This window comes from Stigmatopora argus, chromosome 16 (assembly GCF_051989625.1).
Source record: "Stigmatopora argus isolate UIUO_Sarg chromosome 16, RoL_Sarg_1.0, whole genome shotgun sequence".
Classification (NCBI taxonomy): Eukaryota; Metazoa; Chordata; class Actinopteri; order Syngnathiformes; family Syngnathidae; genus Stigmatopora; species Stigmatopora argus.
The window spans coordinates 5291143-5311378 of record NC_135402.1 but is presented as its reverse complement, the minus strand read 5'-3'; the positions used below and the strand labels follow the sequence as shown (position 1 = coordinate 5311378).

At 40.4% G+C, this 20236-nt stretch overlaps 1 protein-coding gene across 1 annotated transcript in view; it reads right to left on the bottom strand.

Annotated features, from left to right (window-relative positions):
* Positions 1-20236, bottom strand: part of hcn1 (hyperpolarization activated cyclic nucleotide-gated potassium channel 1) — a 49888-nt gene that overhangs the window by 5016 nt on the left and 24636 nt on the right. Inside the window, exons 3-7 of the mRNA XM_077622980.1 lie at positions 18495-18656; positions 12937-13155; positions 10880-11026; positions 8746-8986; positions 4248-4412 (exon numbers count right to left, since the gene is read on the bottom strand). Coding sequence (XP_077479106.1) covers positions 4248-4412; positions 8746-8986; positions 10880-11026; positions 12937-13155; positions 18495-18656 — 934 coding nt within the window. The remainder of the gene's footprint in view (positions 1-4247; positions 4413-8745; positions 8987-10879; positions 11027-12936; positions 13156-18494; positions 18657-20236) is intronic.

Sequence of the window (20236 nt, the reverse complement as noted above, 5' to 3'; positions counted from 1 at the left end):
TTTCAAAGAAATGCTTATTTTTAAAAGCAAATGTCACAATGTTGCATGGAAGGATCATTTGTGAACTTACCGTAAATTATTGCTAAAGATTCTGAAACAGACGATTAAGTTCTTGATTGTATTAAACACACCGTGTTGATGTAAAAAAATCAATTATGAGTTAGCCCTTCCAACAACCTAAAATTCAAGTTTTACTAAATAATGACAAAAATTATAATAGAAAAAAGTAACGTGATTAGCTCAACCTACTAAAATTACCACCCCCCAAAAAAATCACGCAAATAAAACAAAAATACAATTAAACAAACATATCAATGAATGACCCAAAAATAGATAAACACAAATATGAACATCAACAAAAACATGATTGAAACAAGCAAAATCATAAATAATGGTGAGTCATTTTCATTAACAAGAATTCCTTAAAGTCACAGATGGGAAACCATTCACCTATCCGCTTTCCTATTAAGACTTTTAGCGCCATTGACGATCATATACATCCAGTCATGTGACCCTGGCATCTGTGGTTGCAAATTATGTAACATAAAAAAGCAAAGCGTAAAAAGTTCATTTTTCAAATTCAAAACAAACTACGTTTTTTTCCAGACTATAAGCCCCTACTTTTTTTCCATTGTTTGTACCCATTGGCTTCAATAACAAAGCATCTTATTGATTTTTCTTGGGACAAACAAGCTAAGTATATTCTCATAAATTAAAAAAAATAAAAAAACAAACAAAAAAGAACGATTTCATTTAAATTCGCAATTTTAACACTTGATCTCTGATAAACATTGGTTGTCTGCAAGGCCCTAAATACAAATAAATTGCATGTATATCATCATCAATGGCAGTCTATGAGTTCAGTTTGAATAGGATTCAAATGAAATGTCCCACTTTAGTCAACCATCCAAATTCAAGGTAACAAACCCAACAATGTGAGAATGTTTTGTTCATCTACAAATTTGGATTCCTTTGAACAAAAAAAAAGGGAAAAAAAGAAAATCTGAGCCGTAATAATCTTTGAAAGCAAACAAATAGAAAACAATGGCATGTAAATGTATCTTTGTTTCCTGGATTGTCTCCCTTGTTGACATTGGTTATGTGTCCATCCAGTCACTGTTGTGGATGAATTGTCATTATGTGTAGGGGGAAGGGGGAAGGGAAAACAAGCTCTTGGAGGATGAATTTACGAGTAGGTCCAACTAAGCCAGCCTCTACGGGTTCCCCCTTTTTTTTAAGACGCTGTTTGAATGTTGCAACTGGAATGAAGTGTTTACCTGGTGCCTACTCGTCGGCCAGGACACTCTTGAAAACGAGATGAGCTCGTCTCAAGACGGACTCCTGGTCAGGTGATTTTTAGATAGATAAAAGATCACGTCAAATGTGCAACACGATACTTTCTTTTTTAGCTTTTTTTTTCTTGAATCAATGCAGGACAAGCATGGAACCAAATGCAGTTCAAATATAAATAGAGAAAGAGAGAGAAACGATACAGTCATGACAACGCACGCGTCTTCCCTTGTATGAGACCAACTCCCCGGTTTGGTGATGGTGGGAGAGACAGGAAGTGAAGCCACTCTGAAATGTGCCACTCAGAGTGCGCAGCTGTCTATTCTGTCTTTTAAATATAACAAGAAAAAGGGCAAATGCATATTTTGGCTCAGATTCAAGGGCATCGTGTTGTAAAATGCTGCACAGGGACAAATTGACATGCCTTTTTTTATTTAATTGAAGAATGCAACCCCATTTCCTTGGACTTCCATCATTAAATAACAACGTAATGTTATTATAACTCTATTTTTGTGGTTAGAGTTCATCTCATATGCTGAATTCTAGCACCTGTACGCTCCATGCAAAATAACTTATGTTTAGTGAAAACTTCAATATAATAATAAGATGTGTAAAATTTTTATAAACTATATATTTTGAAGGACCAGATATTGCTGCCGTTTTACAGTATTCCTTTTCGGAAACAACTGCAAGACTTGATACGGCCGGTGGTTGATGAGGCAGAAAATAGACCTGCTCCGTATTTTTGTCGGAGAGGACAGATCGATGCTGAGCATGTGGACCAATTTGTATTGATTAAAATGACGACGCATTTGCCGAACCGGTCAGGGTGGAGTCCGAGTATGTGTTTATGATTCACAAAATTCACAATAGCTATTTTCTTTGGCTGTCTGCTACGTATAATGTGTTTTTTGTATAAAGCACTACATTTTCTAATTTGGTAAATAACTCATTCACGGCCATTGACGGTGAAAGACATCAAATCCATTTGGTTCATATAGTTGGACATCCGCTATTGACACAAATTTCAATTCGTAGCAGAAACATGAACACAGCTATGATTGGATGTCTATCATCGTCAATTTCACTGAAGGAGTTAACTAGGTAGGTTGCCATATTTACAAGCTTCCTTGTAAACACATGCATTTTAAAAAGGGTAAACACCCACTGAACATAAACAGTTTATAGTTCAAAAATGTTCACGCGCCAAATCGAATAACTGACGACAACACGAGGCGCATCCTGAATGAGGACTTCACTCCGAGGAGAAAAGGTTGCCTTCATCACATGAAAAACAGGTCTCGTCTTGGATAAAGCGCGGCTAATCAATGTGTTATGTTGCACTGGAGCAGAGTGTCCTGACACGGTTACACTAACTCGTCGTAATAAGACCGCGATCGCCTGTATTGACGCGCTTAAAGGACGCACAAATACATGGGTATGACAGAGGCAAGCAAGGGGAAGAGGTACATACTGCAGCTTAATTACTGAGCACATATTAGGCACAGTTGCAAACTTTGCAAAAAAATAAAAATTTAAAAGAAAGCAAAAAAATAAAATACAGCAAATTCAAACATTTAAGACTGAAATAACGTAACGTTTTTCTCAGGAAGCTATATGACAGAACACGGATACACAATGTGCTTTGGTTGCTTGCGTGAGCGTGTAATTAGCTGAAAAGAACGGTGAGCTGAGCGTATGGTCGGCGAAAGACGCCGGGCACGGCTCCAGCCGCCCAGCCGAGTGAGCAGAACTGCAAAATCTTTCATGTTTTTCGGGGGTAATCAGTGCAACAGACGTCGCCCCACAACAAACCGTCTTATGTTGTTTTTCTGTGATATTTAATAAGGTAAGAATTCAAGAAGTGAAGGATTGTTTGTTATAATACAGTGGAACCTCTTAAGCCTGAAGGCAACACTCCATGTTTGTCATTTGACCATAAAAAAAAACTTTGGAGTGCGATCGCGTGGAAAAAATAGCCTTCTTTTGGTCGTTCATTCCTTTTAATTGTCGTTATTTCCTTATGAACAATGACTAAAGAAGAGGTGCTACTGTACGTGAGATTTTTTCATGAGTAGCCAATAGAAACTATATTAAAATAACAAATTAGCGAAAATGATTGCCCATTTTACTTGATACATGTGCCCCTTTGAAATGCATATACATTGCTTATTCAAGAGCCGAGTTGTGTTAATCTATTTTTAAAAATCGCTGCTTTGGCTGAGCTCAACTGGATTTTGTTTGTTGTTCCGAAAAGAAAGTGGGGATGTTCCAGCCTGAAGCGACTTCCTGTTTCCTGTCACTGGCTTTCATTTAGTATTAAGTTGATTTAGAGCAGGGGTGGGGAACCTTTTCCCTATTAGGGGCCAGAAAATCCTCCTCGGGCCAGACTAAATTGATAAAACAGATATGATGCAACGTCAAAGAAACATTTGTTTTATCAGCATTCTTTTGATTTGACACCAGTATGCCTTTTATGCATTGCATTCAAATGCTCTTACGATATTTTAGGTTCCCCACTCCCGATTTAAAACCTTTTTTAGTCGAGGTTGGGGGGGCTGCTCATACCCAGGAGTGCAGATGAGTGGGGAGAGGGCCACACAAGGCATGCATGTGAGGTTAGCTTCCATCCAGACGCTGGCGTCCAGTGAGGGTGGGCGAGGTCAATACCTCCCCCGACCCCCTCCGGGACGGCGGCATGCGCTTCCACCCCAGTTAATCCAACCATCAAGATTGTTTTTTTTTTTTTTTACAAGGATTAATACTGGTTCCAACACGTGTGTTAATTAATCAGGACAAATGACAGCATAACAAGGCCATGCGGCACAAGATGGCGAACACGATGCTTTCATGGAGGGAAGACGGCAAAAAGTGTGACCAGAGATGATGACACCAGGGCACAATGACAGGCAGAAAAACTATTTTGGAAAAGATTCAGTCATTGCGAAGATCCTTACCAATGCGATCCAATCGGTCGATGGCGACCGTTTCGAAGGCCCGTCGCATCATGGGGTACTCCTCTAGAACCTCGTTGAAGTGGTCCACGGATAGCGAGAAGAGACGGCAGTAGGTGTCGGCCCGGACGCTCGCCGTCCGTCTGCCCTTAGTGAGAAGGCAGATCTCTGCAACAAAACAAAATAAGGAAAAATGTTTCTGCTGTCTTCAATGCAAAGACAATATCTTCAGCATCACAAAAGAAAGACTCTTGTTTCATGGATGATTTATAGTTTTTGTTTCAATTATGGCCGGGCGGGGTTGCATTCAAAATAAGTATTTTTTTGTTCTATCGGCTTACATGAGCAATCATAAATTAACTGATTGACGGCAATAGATTTCCAATCAATTTTGACGAGCTGGCGGCATTTAAATCGAAATATGACGATTCATCCCAAATCTCGTCGCTTGATCTCTTTCCACTTTTTTGGATCACGTTACAGTTTAACTAAATGCCTGTGACACATTAGCATGTAGATGAACCTTCAACATGAAGGTACTAAAGGAGACGCATACACCAAGTGTAAATAAACTCTGTCACTTCTGCGACGTCGAGACCATTTATCATCCGCCGCACGGCTAATGGCCCCTTAATGCAATGCAGTCGTGTCCTGTCAAGCATCACACCGCATCGCTGCATTGCACCAACCCAGCTGTCTCTTTTGCAAGCATTGGTCATTCCTACGTGATATGAAGGGATTGAACCGCTTTGCATTGCGTACCTCACTACCACGTAGCAGCACGTCCATACAATTCATCACTCTTTTCAATGCACAAATTGTAGATGAGGACCTTTTTGTGTGTCAAACGTATGTTCTACTTTGGACAATAGTAATGAATAGTGCAGTGGTGTCCAAACTAGGGGCAGTGGCCCACTGTCCAAGTGTTTTTGGACCACAGTAAATTGAGAAAATATCATTGAATATGATCGCACAAGAAGCTTAAGTTGAGCCTACAATAGTGTATGTACATAGGAGTTGCCAAATGATCCTGGAAGACAAGATCACATTTTTATGATTATTTTGAGAATTTACCATATTGCAAGGGTGTCGAACTCGGGTTGGTTCGCGGGCCGCATTAACGTCAACTCGATTTCACGTGGGCCGGACCATTTTAGATATACTATTGAGATCTATATATATTTATATATATATTTTTTTAAGTAAGATTGAAACAAACTGATCAAAAAGCCCTAAATATCCTTTTTTTTTTAAATAATGAGCTTTTTTTTCTTAGTAAGGGAAAACGTCTTTTAATAATTTTTCATTTCAAAAGGAAACAAAATATTTTTATTTAGATTTTAGATTTTACAAAATGCTTTTTGAACTAAAAACACAAAATTGGATTACAAAATTGCAATTATTGATTTAAAAATGGGAAAATTAGGAAATATAATATACACCTATAATCATTGGGATTTGATCCTAAAACAGAAAGTCGGCACTCATGATTTACTTTCTCGGGCCGCATAAAATAATGCGGTGGGCCAGATTTGGCCCCCAGGCCGCCACTTTGACACCTGTGCCATATTGCATTATCAACACTAGAAATTTCACCCCTATTTGTCCTACAACTCTACATTCGCAGTGTAAAACAATTCTGGTGTTATAGAGCTTTCTTTTGATCAATAGAATCAATTCAGAAATAACTCCAGCCAAATAACAACCCCATGGCAAGCTTTGCCCACGTTTCATCCCCACATCTGACAGAAAGCAGCCCTTTTTCATCTGTTGGCGATTCAATCTTTTACTTCTGGACTTGAGCTGTGATCTTCGGTAGGAGCATGTCATGAAAACAGCACTGAATGTGTGTGCCACGCTGGAGCAACACCATCACGCTGGGGGTGTGAATGAGGTGTGAATGCTGAAATGATGTGGGAAGGCCAGATTTAACAGGCACCTATTTCGAAGCTACAAGACTGGACAGTTAACTCTTTCAATGCTATTGACAATGATGATTTTCTTACTACTCTTTGGTTGCCATTTTTCCTGGTTGATCACAAATGATCCGGATGCACGTTGATAAAAATTAGACGATGAGAATGAGTGGCAGATGGGGCATTCTGTTGATCCACGATGTTCGTATGCCACGCTCATACACGCGGACACGATAATAGAAAGTCTTTCCTGCAATTTGCTTGTGGAATGAAAATTTGCTCATGCATTGAAACTCATTTTCGTTCGTGCCGTGTCTCATATCACAATAAACCCGTAAGCGAGGTGCTCATATCATGATGGTCCACTGTATTTATCATTTTGATATGGAAATAAAGCTCCTTGTTTTTCCAATGCCAGTTTTTGTTAAGCATAATAACCTTGAAGGCAATTTATTGGAATTGGGGATTGTATCTTTACTATAAACCTTTCTTTTCTACGGGCCCTGGAGTCATTTCTCACTTGCAAATCTTGCCTCAGGAGCTGGACCCTTGCGTCATTGGCCCGGGTCGCTTTGTGACTTTGAGTCTTCCCAAGTTCAGCTCGTTAATATGCTAATGGTGTCCTGTGGCTGCTTTTTAATCCTTGCTCACCCCCGTCTCATCGCACTACTTTCCGTCTTTATGTGAATCATTAAGGAAAAATGGAAAACTAAAGGAGACCGGTGCCCGGCTTCGTACAACCATCTGCTCCCAACCGGCCGACCGACTCAGGGCTCACCAGTGCACACGTGGGCGGGTGGCATTACCAGCTGGACGGCAGGGCAACAGCTGGTAGCTAGCTACAGGCACAACCCAAGAAAAGCAAAAACGCATTATTGTACTCTTACTATTCTTGACAAATGCATACATGAGCGTGTAAAGCGGGTGTCCAATTCATTTAAACTGGGAGGCTTGACAGCAACATTTTTTTTCATTTGCCATCTTGAATTTGCCTCACTTGGACGTTTCAACTTAAAAAAAGAGGTTTTGATATTTTCTAAAGGTTTGAAAATAAACTCCCACCAGAGATACTTTGAGGTCTGTATTAAATAGTTATGTTTCAGCCATGGTTTTAAACCCTTTTTGATTATTTTTTAACATTTTGATTTAGGTTTTTCTAGAGCAAGGCTCCTACTTTGTAAATTAGTGCAACAAACTCATTTTTTAAATTATTTTTAAGTTTTAAAAACAGTTAGAATTTAGTTTGTAGTGGTTTTCATTATAGTCGTGTGTACATGTTTTTCATCCCATCAAACTATTTAACTTCAGATCACCTCATCTTTCCAAACACACACCTATCTATAAAATCATTCACTACACATAACTTCATATCCGGACTGTGATCGCTAGCGTCATAACCAGACATTGATTCGTCTGAATGAGCTGTTCTGCACTACGTGTCGACGAAGATCTCCTAGCTCGGCACACTGACAAATGAACAAATGCACAGACGCTATGTGACAGCATCCCCCTTAGTATTATACACACGCCGGCGATGCAAAAAAAAAAGACGGCCAAATTTGTTATTTGATTCTTGCCTGCGAGACGCCAAAATGGCAGTATTCTTAGAACCCTCTGCTCGCCTCTGTGGTGCCTGTCGAACAGGCATAAAATATGCAAGCGCGTCTTAAAATAGGAAACTTTTCCGTCACACTGAGATGACACTGATTTGTCTGAGTAAACGAGAGGCAGGGGGCTTGCATCTGACATTTAAAGCATAGATGCTATCCATCCTGAGAGAGGAGAGAAAGAAAAAAAAGCAGAGTAAAAGCTTCTGATTATCCACCGAATGAACGTCCAATCCACTTTTCGTCACTGCCTGGAGTGTTTGTGGGAACATATAGAGTAGGGGGCGGAAGGGCTACTAGAGTTTATGCAATGTGTATCCGTGTAGCAGGGGTGGTGGGAAGGATTGAGCAAGCGGGGGCGGGGGGGGCAACCTCTGTGTCCTCGGGGATGCCTGATCCACGCCTTGGCCTCCTCCGGCGGCCAGATGAGCGCTTACATAACGGCAGCGGGGCTGACAAGCGGCCAATGCTGCATAATGAGAATCTGCATTAATTTGACTCCGAGAGGCATCCAACGAAGCGCCTCGGGTGCAACTCAGCGTGCATCAGTCTGTACACTCACTATATAGTGCTTGACCATGATTACGGGGAGAACAAAGCAGCGCGTAAAGTTACTTGTTACACCTTTTGCGTGCATGTAAACATACAAAAGTAGTGTGTGAGTCTTTAGACTCAACCAATGGAGGAGATCAAAACATGAGGAAAGTAAGCCAGCTGAAGTGCTTGCGTAAAATGGCTGACACACACAGATCGCATGGTGGGCTGCAAGTATAGTAACTATCATTAGAGTGGAGAAAAGAGAGGTACAAAAGCAAGTGACTGTGAAAATTCTTGACAAGTAGACAGGTCAACAACTGCATCGATGGTGACTGAAAGCTAGCCTTTGGCCCTTTAAAGTTCATCTGTCAGAAGCCTTGACCAATGACTGAATAAATATGGACTAAAAATTTGTGATGTTAAGGAAGACTGATGGCATACCTCCAAAATAGGACCCGTCAGTCAGTTTCATCTCCTTGTTGAACTTAGTGATGACGCTGGCAACACCGTGTTGGATAAAGTACATCTTCTTGCCAACGGTGCCTTCGCGGATGATGTAGTCATTTGGTTGGAAGACCTCGAACTTGAGCTTGCTCAGCATCCCCGTCACAAAGTTGGGGTCGGCGTTGGCAAACAGCGGCATGGTGGCCACCAGCTTACGGCAGTTGAAGTTAACAATTTCCTGGGGGGAAACAAAAACAACAACAAATGAGATCCCAGGAGATATTGCAGCGAGGGGAAAAAAATGGAAAAAAATCAGCACCACTCCAGCTGCTATTATCAGCTCAGCACAAAATGAATGGGGCGCATATTGCTGCCTTATCCCTAAAACCTCTAAAGTACTGCTTGGAAGAACATTTTTTGGCACGGGTCTCAGATCCTGATGAGCTTTGCCCAATCATCCCAGAATTCGTGGCCCAGCTAGAGATTAGGTGTTTATTTTCCGTTGACCCCCAATGGGGCACAGATTGGAAGTTGCTCAGCACGTGGCAAGTGATTGACTCCCTCACCTCTTCTATATACAACATAATGGGACATTAACCTACAGAACGGCTACCCAGATGCTAAGGACGATGACCTCAATCGTGGACCAGAACTAAAAAATCGGATAGTGATCAGTTTTCATGCTTCAAGAAGCCTCTTAGCGGGGAAAAATCTTTGCTTATACAATACTTCTTTAAAGAGTTGTCACATGGCCATGGACTTGAACAGTCATGATATTATGTTACATAACGCGCTACACACATTATTCAAAAAGGAGTTTGATACTCAGACAAAAATATGGCTGGTGAAGCTGCTGTAATGGTTGGCACTACTATTAACGGAATGTTCAGGAAGGCAAGAAATAAAATGATGAATGAATGATTGCCCCCAATTTTCTCCGCCCCCCCAAATTATACTTTCCATCTAACCCACATCTGAACATATCTTCCCAAAGAGTAGTAGACTATTTATAACGTAGCAGCTTCAAACCAACAACCAACAAACAAAAAAACCTAAAAGCAAAAAACAAAACCCTACATATTTACTTAAGCAATGCATTTTTAGACGCTTATTCATAATATTGGCATCTTAGCAGTTTTGATGCTTCCCAGGTGGTCACACTTGCCGGAGCCAGCAGTGTCGGCTTTAATCTTGTGATAAAACGACATGCCAGATTTTGCACATAGTCTGCTGAGTGGAGAGGCTCCTCGCTGCCACGATGACCCCCTCCACTCCCACCCCATCCAAACCTCCTCACGCTTCCTTCCAAATTTGGCTAGGAAGGCGAGGTGCCAACAACAGTCAGGTGGCCGGCAGCCAACGATCCCGGCTCAGCTCTTGGATGTTACCACGGGAAGTCTGGATTAGATGTATTTCACTGGGGCAAGAGAATCCTCATTATAAAAAAGCAAAAAAAACAGCCAGTGTTTTTCAAACTGCGCACATCCATAAAATGACTATTGCTTCACAATAAAATGAAGATGTGTATTTTTGTGGGACTCAGTTCTTCTTTAGTCGCCAGTCCCACGGGGCAGATTGGATTGTCATTGTCACTAGGCAGATTTGCCTACTCTGCAGAGTGGACAAAAAGCCTGTAAGGATTTTCCGCATCGTAGGTAATAATCATAAATCCACTCTGCGTCCTCCTTTCCAGTGTCTGGGCTCTGCAGAACTGGTGATTGAGCGCAGTTAATGGGTCTGAATGGGAGACAGTCCTGTATGCTACGTTCGCATGGGTTTTATGACAATTCTTGTCTATATTATTCATACCAAACATTGAAATATTGATTATAGATGTTCAGTTCCTGTGTGTTAATGCTTGGTCACAATTAAAAAGACTCAGAAGCAATGTTACGCTTTTCTAGAGTGGATGGAAGGTGTGGAAGATTTTTGCACTAAATTTTGACAAAAACGTGGTTAAAACTTGGTAGCAACTGGTCAATATCTCATGGCAAAATCCAATGAGCCTTAAATGGTCACTGAATAGAAAAAAAATCCAGACTTTCTGTATCTTTTTAGTTCTTGAGATTTTTTTTCAGGTGCTCTCAAGGTAGACATTCCTTCAATCTTTCATCAGTCAACCTTTTCTCACCTCTTTGAGTGGGTCGTTGAGTTCGCTAAGGATGTTATCCTCGTCGAAGATCTTGCCCTGGTAGCGATGTTCATAGTAGTCGTGTATCTTTTGCCGCATGTCTGCCGGAAGCTTGTGGAAGGACATGTATTGCTCCACTTGCTTGTACTGTGGGAGGCAAAGACGAGACAGAAGCATATACGTTTCAGTTAATAATTTAGTTTGAGGGATGACGACTGAATAAACCTTTGATTTTGACTGTAGTACAAAAAACTATGCAAGATGTGACCAAGGTAGGCATGTACGAGAGGAAGTAGGGTGGTTGTAAAGTTGCCCCCTAGGCTAAATCTACCCAAGGTTGTATTTGCCATTATTTCAAACAGGCATGAAGCATAGTGCTGTTGGGCAGTTGAGCCATGATGGTAATATGAGGTAGTGAGCTACCGGCCTGTGCAACATCCTACTGACATATTCAGGTTACTGTAGATTGCTCACATCCATGGTAGAAGCACATGGGACTTTCTACAGAAACTAAAGTCAAAGGCCGTTAGTGTAATGGTTGATATAGAAGTCTTTCAATTCATACTCAATTCTATAGATGGTGCAAAGGTTGAAATAACTGCATTTCTATTTGGGTCATTAGCAGTGTAGTGAGTCAAGAAAATGACACTCCTGGCACATATCTCACTTAAAAGGTAAGAGCATCTGTATTGTAGATTTACACATGAGAGAATCCAAATTCTGGCAATGTAATGGTACTTATAAGTGGCAATTTTGTTAGCAGTCATGGGTCATGCAATGGTTAACACAACAAAATTTCATTTTCCACCAAAGGTCATTTGGAACATACTTGGTCACTCAACACAAGGCAATTCAATGTGAAGGTTCATTGTTATTTCAAGTCATTGGTAGTGTATGTTTTCACATATAGTAGAAGGCATTACTGAGATGTTGCTTCAAACTAAAAACATAGTGTATAAATGTAAGGTATGTATATAAAAATAAATGTCTAAATGTATATTTGCTCCTATATACACCAGTAGGTGAAAAATAGTTTTTTTTTATTGTAATTGCAAATTTTGGGTAAATCACTCAAAATGCCATTTCAAAAGCCCCGAAAGACATTTCAGGAGGATGAAGTGGGATGTAGATGAAGCCGATTTGCAGAGCAGATGTCCAGTATGCCCATGCAGAGTAAAAGGCATGCCACTAATTCAGTGACTTTCAATGTTTGCTGTGGGCAACCTGCTGTCATTAATATTCACTAGAAGGCAACGCGCCAATGATGTGCAAAAAAAAGCAATTTATTCTGTGAAAGTAGAAGCTAAAAAAAAACCACAAACCGAAAAAAGAAAAAAGAAGAAGAAGCCGATTAACATTTTTCATGGACAAAGCAACAAATCCATGGACAAATTGTTGACTGTATGATACAAAAATGTTCATTCTGAAGCATATTTTATGTCCAAATGTATATTTGTGTGTGTCTGTAAAGAGATAATGGCCAGGCCACATTTTTTTTAAACACCAGCCATTCACTATCTGTGTGCAATATTTTTGTTTATTTCTATATTGACTTTATCACATTTCCATTTCTTATCTATTTTTTTGAAGCGGAAATCCCCAAAAATATTTGGTCAATACATAGCTTTTGCATGATCTGTATAAAGGTCTGGTCTTTGTTTTATAATTGTTATTCAATCATAATCTCAAACCCATACTGACTATAATCCTGGATAAGAGTACTACACATGTACATTGAAGATGTACTTTATAAGGCGGGTTATCTGATTGTTGCGTGGCGCACGCAGCCCATCCGGAACAACCACGTGTTCTAGGAATTGCCAGATGTTGGCTTGTCTGGAATTCTACATGAGCACAATTCATGCACATAATAATAAAATAAATACCGTATGTGCATACATTGGAGTTTTTTGTTGTTGTCATTCCCTGCCATTGGCAACAACAAAGGTCTGATTAATTTAAACCCAGTCAAAAATGATTGGAGGTCTGGCATTGTCAATGACAAGAAGTGGAAAAAAAATAAAACTAATGTAACTTGCAGGATGTTTTGACCCTACCTTCTCTTGGTACTGCCGTCGAGAGGAGTCCAGCGACTGGATGAGCGCGGTGGCGTGGCCCACAAACATGGCGTAGCACGTAGCACCCACGATCATACTAAGCATGGTGATCCACAGGTCCGACATGCTGACCGGCGCCCTGGCACCATAGCCGATGCACAGCATGTGGCTCATTGCTTTGAAGAGGGCGTACGAGTATTGCTTTCCCCAGGATACGTTCTGCCAGGGTGGGGAGAGAGAGACAGACAGATGAGACTGAGGAGAAGCCATAGGGAGGCCGGACTTCTTGATGATGAACCGTCCTTAGACAAAACATATTCTCCACAACCTCGCCGGAACCATTTACGAATACTTCTCCTGCTTTATTGTAGCTGCTCTTATTCTTTCCCCATTTTCCGAAGGGGTGAAAAAGAGTTCATGTCGACAGCAGTACTAAAAAAGCTCAACTTGCATTATTTACACATCTGAGACATCCTTTCTCCGGTGAGAAGCAAAAGAAAGCCTTCTCTCCCACTGTTTATTTTTGCCAACTCATTTCAAACCACATTTTCAAGAGCTCAGTCCCGCATTACCATTCAGCATTTCTCTTATTCGTGACCCAAACATACATATATTCCAAAAAAACAGATTGCCATTACCTCTATTGGACTTTTACATTAACATTCAAGCCATCATTAAATGATCAACCTTTCCTCAGGCAAAACCTGGTTGAAAAGAGTTTCCAAATAAATAGACATGCCCTGCAGTACCTAAAAGTGTTTTTCAAACTACTAAGACCATCATGGATCACAATCAGTGTGCATGACATTATGCTTCACCACTGAACATTTACTCACGAGTCACCTTGTTTTTACAAATGACCCTGGAGCATTTTAACATGACAGTCATTTGCCTCCTGTGCCGCAAATAGAATGATAATAACCACGCGTCCGGTGTGGATATTTGCAGTGCTCTGTCCAGCTTTGCGTCTGATTTTTTTTCTCTAATCGTCTTGTTGACTCGCCATTTATCAGACTAAAGCTGAGCAAACATGCTTGGCGACCAGACCAGCCACAGAGCCCACGTGGAATGATAAGAGACCAAATAATGGGGGAGGGGGTTCAAAGAATGCATGTATAATGATTGTTGTGGTGTAGTACACAGTTGCGGTGTGGATCCTTGAGGTACTGTACTTTCTTTGATAGAGGTTAACCGTTATTTTTGGAGGCCTAACTAATTGCCCTTGGAAAGCCCAGTTTACAAAGCCAAAATCGACACCTCCGTATACCCAGCTGGCATGCGAATGGAGTCCCCCACTTCTTGCCAGTTTCCAAACACGTTTTGTTCAAGTTGGTATCATTCATTATTCTGCTACCATGTACATAAACGCAACAGCTCTCCCAAAATTATGCTCTTTCTAAAAGCAAATAGCTATGTTAAATCTTCCTCTAAAAGTTGTTTTGTAAAATCATTATCTGCTTAATAGCACACCAATCAGTTCATTAAGCCAGAAGGAAAATTACTGGTGGCATACAATGAGAGTATTGTCACACTTACACTACTATAAAATCAATACTTAGTCATTACCGGGGGAATATCTTCTCCAAACATGTTTAAAAAAAATAATAATGGATGCTGTTTAAGCCAATTCTTAAATTTGCAAGTGAACACATTCAATAGCTAATCATCATTAATAGTGTTGCACACATTAATTTGGATTCAGTTGTTTCTAATGGAGAAAATACATTCATGATACGAGCACATTCACATCATGAGTTTGCTCATATCATAAAACAGAAACACACACTATACCAATTTGCACAATTGTGGGAAGACAAAAAACTGTCAACCATATTGCTGTAACAAAAGACATTTAGGAGGATGTCAGGTGTTTTTGGCCACATGATATGCATGGTTAGAGAAGCAGTGGAGACAAAATATTATTTTTTTTGCTCCTCAAAGCTGACTCACTGCACCTTTTCGCCTCGTTGTCGCGCAGATGGAGGAGAGCTGCGTCGGCACCATGTTGTGCAATGTCATATTTTTGTGTTGTTTGCACTGCGGGTCACTTTTCAGCCCCCGGGAATTAAATTGTCATCTTTTTTTGGTAACAACTTAATTCAGGTAGGTCTTGTTTATTGTAAATTCTCAAATGAGAGCCCAACACAGTTTTAACTCATTGGCAATGGCAGCCAGTGAGTTAAATGAGTACACAAAAAACACAATTTGTACATGAAAGATGGAATTCTGATTTGTAAAGCTTCAACATTTGTCACACCTATTATTATCTGGCAACGCTCTCATCTTACATGGGCCATAAAAAAACAAATGCAGTTCTTTTTTTTTTTTCACACCAACCCTCTTAACTAATTTGATTTCTCTTTCTTTTTTTCCTCTATCTTCCATGACTCACTCACTGCAAGCCACTCATACGCATTATCCATATTGATTTTGTTTCACCAGCCTATATTTTCTATCCGTGAATCCTCATCTCCCGGATTGAAAGAATGTCTCGTCATGTAATGCTCAGTCATCTGAAGGGAGGGGTGTGTTTGACTCATTAGGGTATCAACACATCTCCATTAGAAAGGCAAAAACAAAAAAATGCAGCTTCCGCTAGAAGTGGTGCTGCTCCAAATGAGCCCAACGCAGAAAATGTTTCCAAGCGACTTGTTCTAATTAAGCACCACATGCATGCTGCCAAATAGGCAACTAGTTTAATATTCATACCGCCGCTCGACATTTCTTTAAAAGAAGTGGGGCGCTGGCGTTATCACACCTTCTCATCCCCAATCACTGTCAAAGTGTTGCAATCATCTGCATGAGTGGTCTGAATGGGACCACCACTCTCAGAATTTAAGCCAGGAAATCCCTTAAAAGGTGCCCATATATTTTTTAATTTGCGTCCAAAAGCTCACTTTAACAATCATCTCACAATATAACCACTAAAAAAATTAAGTATGAATGGGTGACTGATTAATCTAATATATACTATACTACAGTACAACAAAAGACAAACACAAGCTAAAAAACAAGTAAAATAATGCCTATTTTTTGCTGTGTCATGGACAATTGGTCAAAAAATGTACATTTCTTATCTCAATGTATACTCTTGACAATGATGCACGTGCAATCCAATTAAACTGGGATATTTGTTAACCTTAGATATCGTCATATGGATGCATTTTCACATAACTTACTTGAACCCACCAGAAAAATACTAAAGTAACTAATCGCACGCATTACAAAATAACATTTCAAATAACTTCTCCCCCTGATGGAGCATTCGCACACGCCACTGTTCTAATGAGTCAATCAAATCACTCGCTAAAATCCAGCAAGCTGTCACATTCGCGGATAAAACGGAAAAGTGCGGCACAATAAGCATTTGTCCAATTACATAAGCAAATGGAAAAAAAAAAAAAAAGCTGTTCTCAATGACAGTGCACAGAAGGCAAAGCGGACTTTGAACCCCCGAGGGAGGGAAGTAAAGGCGCCACACTTGCAGACGACGTTAACCATCTTTTGGGATGTTAAGCAAATTCTTTATGACTGCTTCCAACGTCATAGCCACACCAAGAATATGGCCTCCAATTAATTACGGTCTGCTGCCGACTAACGTTGCTGCTACTTTCTTTTAATAATGCAAAAAGATACGCACATTGACTCACACCACTCAAAAGACAACATATATATATATAGTATAACTCTTCAGTTACAAATTCCCATCAACCCTTGGCTTTCTGTACAATCACACCAACAGACTCCATCACCCTCTCACCTGACAGCAGTATTATCTTGTCTGCTGATTAAGTCAATGTGGCTGCTTGGAAGTAAGAAGCTACTCTAAGGCCATTAGTCAAGCTGATAAGTAGCCTACAAGCCACTATCACCAGTCCTTACTGGACTCCTCTTAGTCCTAAAACATGATGCACCAAGTCAACGGTAGACGGTCGATTGGTCGCCGGTCTTTTGGTCGCCCGGAAGGTAAGTGATAATTACCAATTAAATCGTTGCTCAAATTCCCTAAATACAAACTGCGAATTACTATTTAGTCATACTTAATGCCCTAGTAATTATTAGGCTAAAGAAAAGCTCCAAATTTCCCGGACTTTTATTGTTTTTTGTTAAACTGCTGAACTTGTTAAGACCCTGACTGACGTAGCTTCTTAAAAGGGACAACGCATGTACATACAAACTCTTATACACTCACACGTCGGCTCAGTGAAACTGCCCATGGCCATTGTTGGCTTTTATTGATGCGTAGACCGTGTTGCTTTACCTTGTTTTGTCGCCGGTCTTTTGGTCGCCCGTTGTCGCGGTCGGAGCGACCAAAAGACCGCGACCAAAAGACCGGCGACCAATCGACCGCACACGAAGTCGGTACACGGTCGATTGGGCAACCAAAAGACTGCGTCCAAACGACCGGCGACCAATCGACCGCACACGAAGTCAACAGGACCATTGATGCAAATGTTGGATTTCCAATCAATGCCACCATTAACTGAATGCTAAATTTAAAAAAATGAATCAAAAAATTATTTAGAAAGACCCATTTTAACTTGCTAAAACGTCCTATTGTGGCGAAAGCGCCTTATGCAAATGAAGCCCAGCAGGGTGCAGCTAATTAACTCTTTTTCATGATTTCATATTGATTGGCGGCAGAGTAATAAGCGACAATTATTCCGCACGAGAGGTACAGTGCAAATTTAGTCAGTTCGTGAGGCTTTTTGGATGACTTTGTCACACTTTCATAATGTGGGGCCATTGGAATGACTGTCTTTGCATAGTTCAGTACTGATAATCGGGATGAAGCGGAGCGGTTTTTGGAGACAAACCACTCTTGTGCTTGTTTTGCAGTGACTCACGCACGGTCGGCTCGGCTTGACACGAAAAGTAAAGCGAGGTGACGCTAAGGAGGGCTGACGTTAGCACCTCAAGCCCCCGATGCCTCGCAACGGTCGTTTTTGCATGTGGGGAGTGTGTCGGAAGAAGAGGCTAGACGAAGAGGCAGCGGACGGCCTGAGGCCAGCTGTTACATTCCGCTTCCCCTACGAGGCGCTCCAGCAAACAGAAGGCAGAAAAGCGTGACATCCCAAATGGGGCATCACAAAACGCCAAAACAGTTTATATGAAGAGTTCACGTAAGCAGATTTGTTATACTTTAAGAAGTAGCAAAGCCCTTTTACTTGAGCACAACAGAGCAATGCTATTTTGGTGCGCAACCAGAGATACTGAGGTTCAAACCATGTTATTACATGAGACAACCCCTCTCAGAGCCAAATTCAGAACATTTCCAGATTTGGGTAAGAAGGCACTCTCTATTGTCACCACCTATCCTTGCGTTTTGATCTTGTTTCCATTTAATCCTGCTTAATTTAGTGGCTGCCATTCACGTCTACAGACGCCTAATCCATCTGAAATTAAATTCAAACGGACCAGACGTCAAATAGTAGAAAACCCGTTTTAAATAATGGCAGAATGAATTGAAAAAGTTAACCAGTCGATACATACGTTGATCCTTATGGAGCGTGCATCTACCAAAACGAAGAATGAGATAGTAAAAAGGTGATACTTACAACCATACCGTTTAGCGACACCCAGCAGTCAGGGGGGAAGTCTTGCAGTAGTGGCACCAGGTATTGAAGGCAGCCGTCCCAGTGACACAGCAGCAGCATCATGCCGATCAAGTTAAATATTCTTACCACGGCACTAGCCAGATCATAGGTCATATGGAAGATCTGCAGAAAACAGAGCAAAATGAAACCATCATTTCAGCCTCTTTGAGGCAAAGAAAATGCTCCATTTTAGGCTCGGCGGTCGCTGCTGCTTGTTTTTTGTGCTGCGCGCTCGCAGATGTCGAGGTGTGCATAATTCAACATGGACGCACTCCAAAACAAACAAGCTCTAAGAAACATACATCGTATTAGGTATAATTATGTAATACTGCACTAAATGTCTTTGGACTGCTAATTAGTGTGCTACTCAATTTTCTTGATGGAATATAATTAAGAAGATGACTTAACATTAAACCAAGTTATTTATGGTTCCGTATACAATCTGGCGAGCTCCAGCAAAACTATATCATAATTAGGAGCCATTTTTTAATTTCAGGTTGATATTACATAATTCCGCCGACCGCAACCATTAAATATAGACGTGATGATTGCTGATTGGGTAATAAAAGCCTAGTATTCCAGGATTTGTCGAGTGAAATATTTAATCTAATTGCGATCTATTTTTAAAGTCGATGCTTCTCCATTTTCCCCTCAAAGCGCCCATTTTAATAAATCATGGCTGAAATGACTCTTAATTGGGCCTATTTCGCCTGTTAAGTGGCAGAATTTCACATTCACCTCTGAAACGGTGCGAAAACATTAATTCACATGGAGTGATGAATCAACCGGCAGCTCGGTGGATGGCAGGGTGTCACGTTCGCTTCACAGTAAAGATCAATGCCAAACCACAGCCTTTTTGGTTCGCCGTTTTTACGAAGATAAGCGGAGAAGATACTGGATGGACGATAAATAAATATGTGAAGTTAGAAAAGCTATTGGCGCAAAACAACTAAACGACTATAGAACCACACTCCTGCTATCGTAAAAAAAAAAACTATTTTACCCAATGGGTAACTAATTAAAATATATACTATCCCATAATCATAAACAAAACAAGATTTAATATTCGTTCCCAAAACACCAACTGGTGAATCTTTTTAATTGTGCAATTTTATGAAATGATGATAAACTACCAGCTACAGTTCATAATGAACACTAATAAAAAAAGGTATAAGGCATTCGGTCAAAGTCTAACCTTAAGTTGCTGAATAATAGTTATTCGCTTTGCTGTGAGTCATCAAAGTTGGCAGCAATGATCCGCCCACCACGATAGCCGTCTAGTACCCACTACTTGGTTAAAATTTGGCAGACTGTAGAGAAAATCTACAAGACAATCCTTAATGGATGCACAAGTATAGATGAAAAAAAATGGTAAACTTAATACTGTAAATTTTACAAGTCAGGGCATAACTTTTTTTATCAAATACTAAATATTTTTACTGTCGTTCCACATGCGTTGCAGCACCATATTTATCTATTTAACTTTTATACCCTTATAAAATGGTGGTAATTCCAGCATCTGAATGTTCAAAACAAAACAAAGAAAAATAAAAGACTAACAACAGCTTACATCTCCAAAAACTTAAGATATCAATGTACTTGATCATAAAAATGATTGAATTGCCTGAGAATAATCAATTATAGGGATGGTGCTTCACAAATGCAAAATCTGTAGAGTGAAAATGTAAAACAAAAAAAGCCTC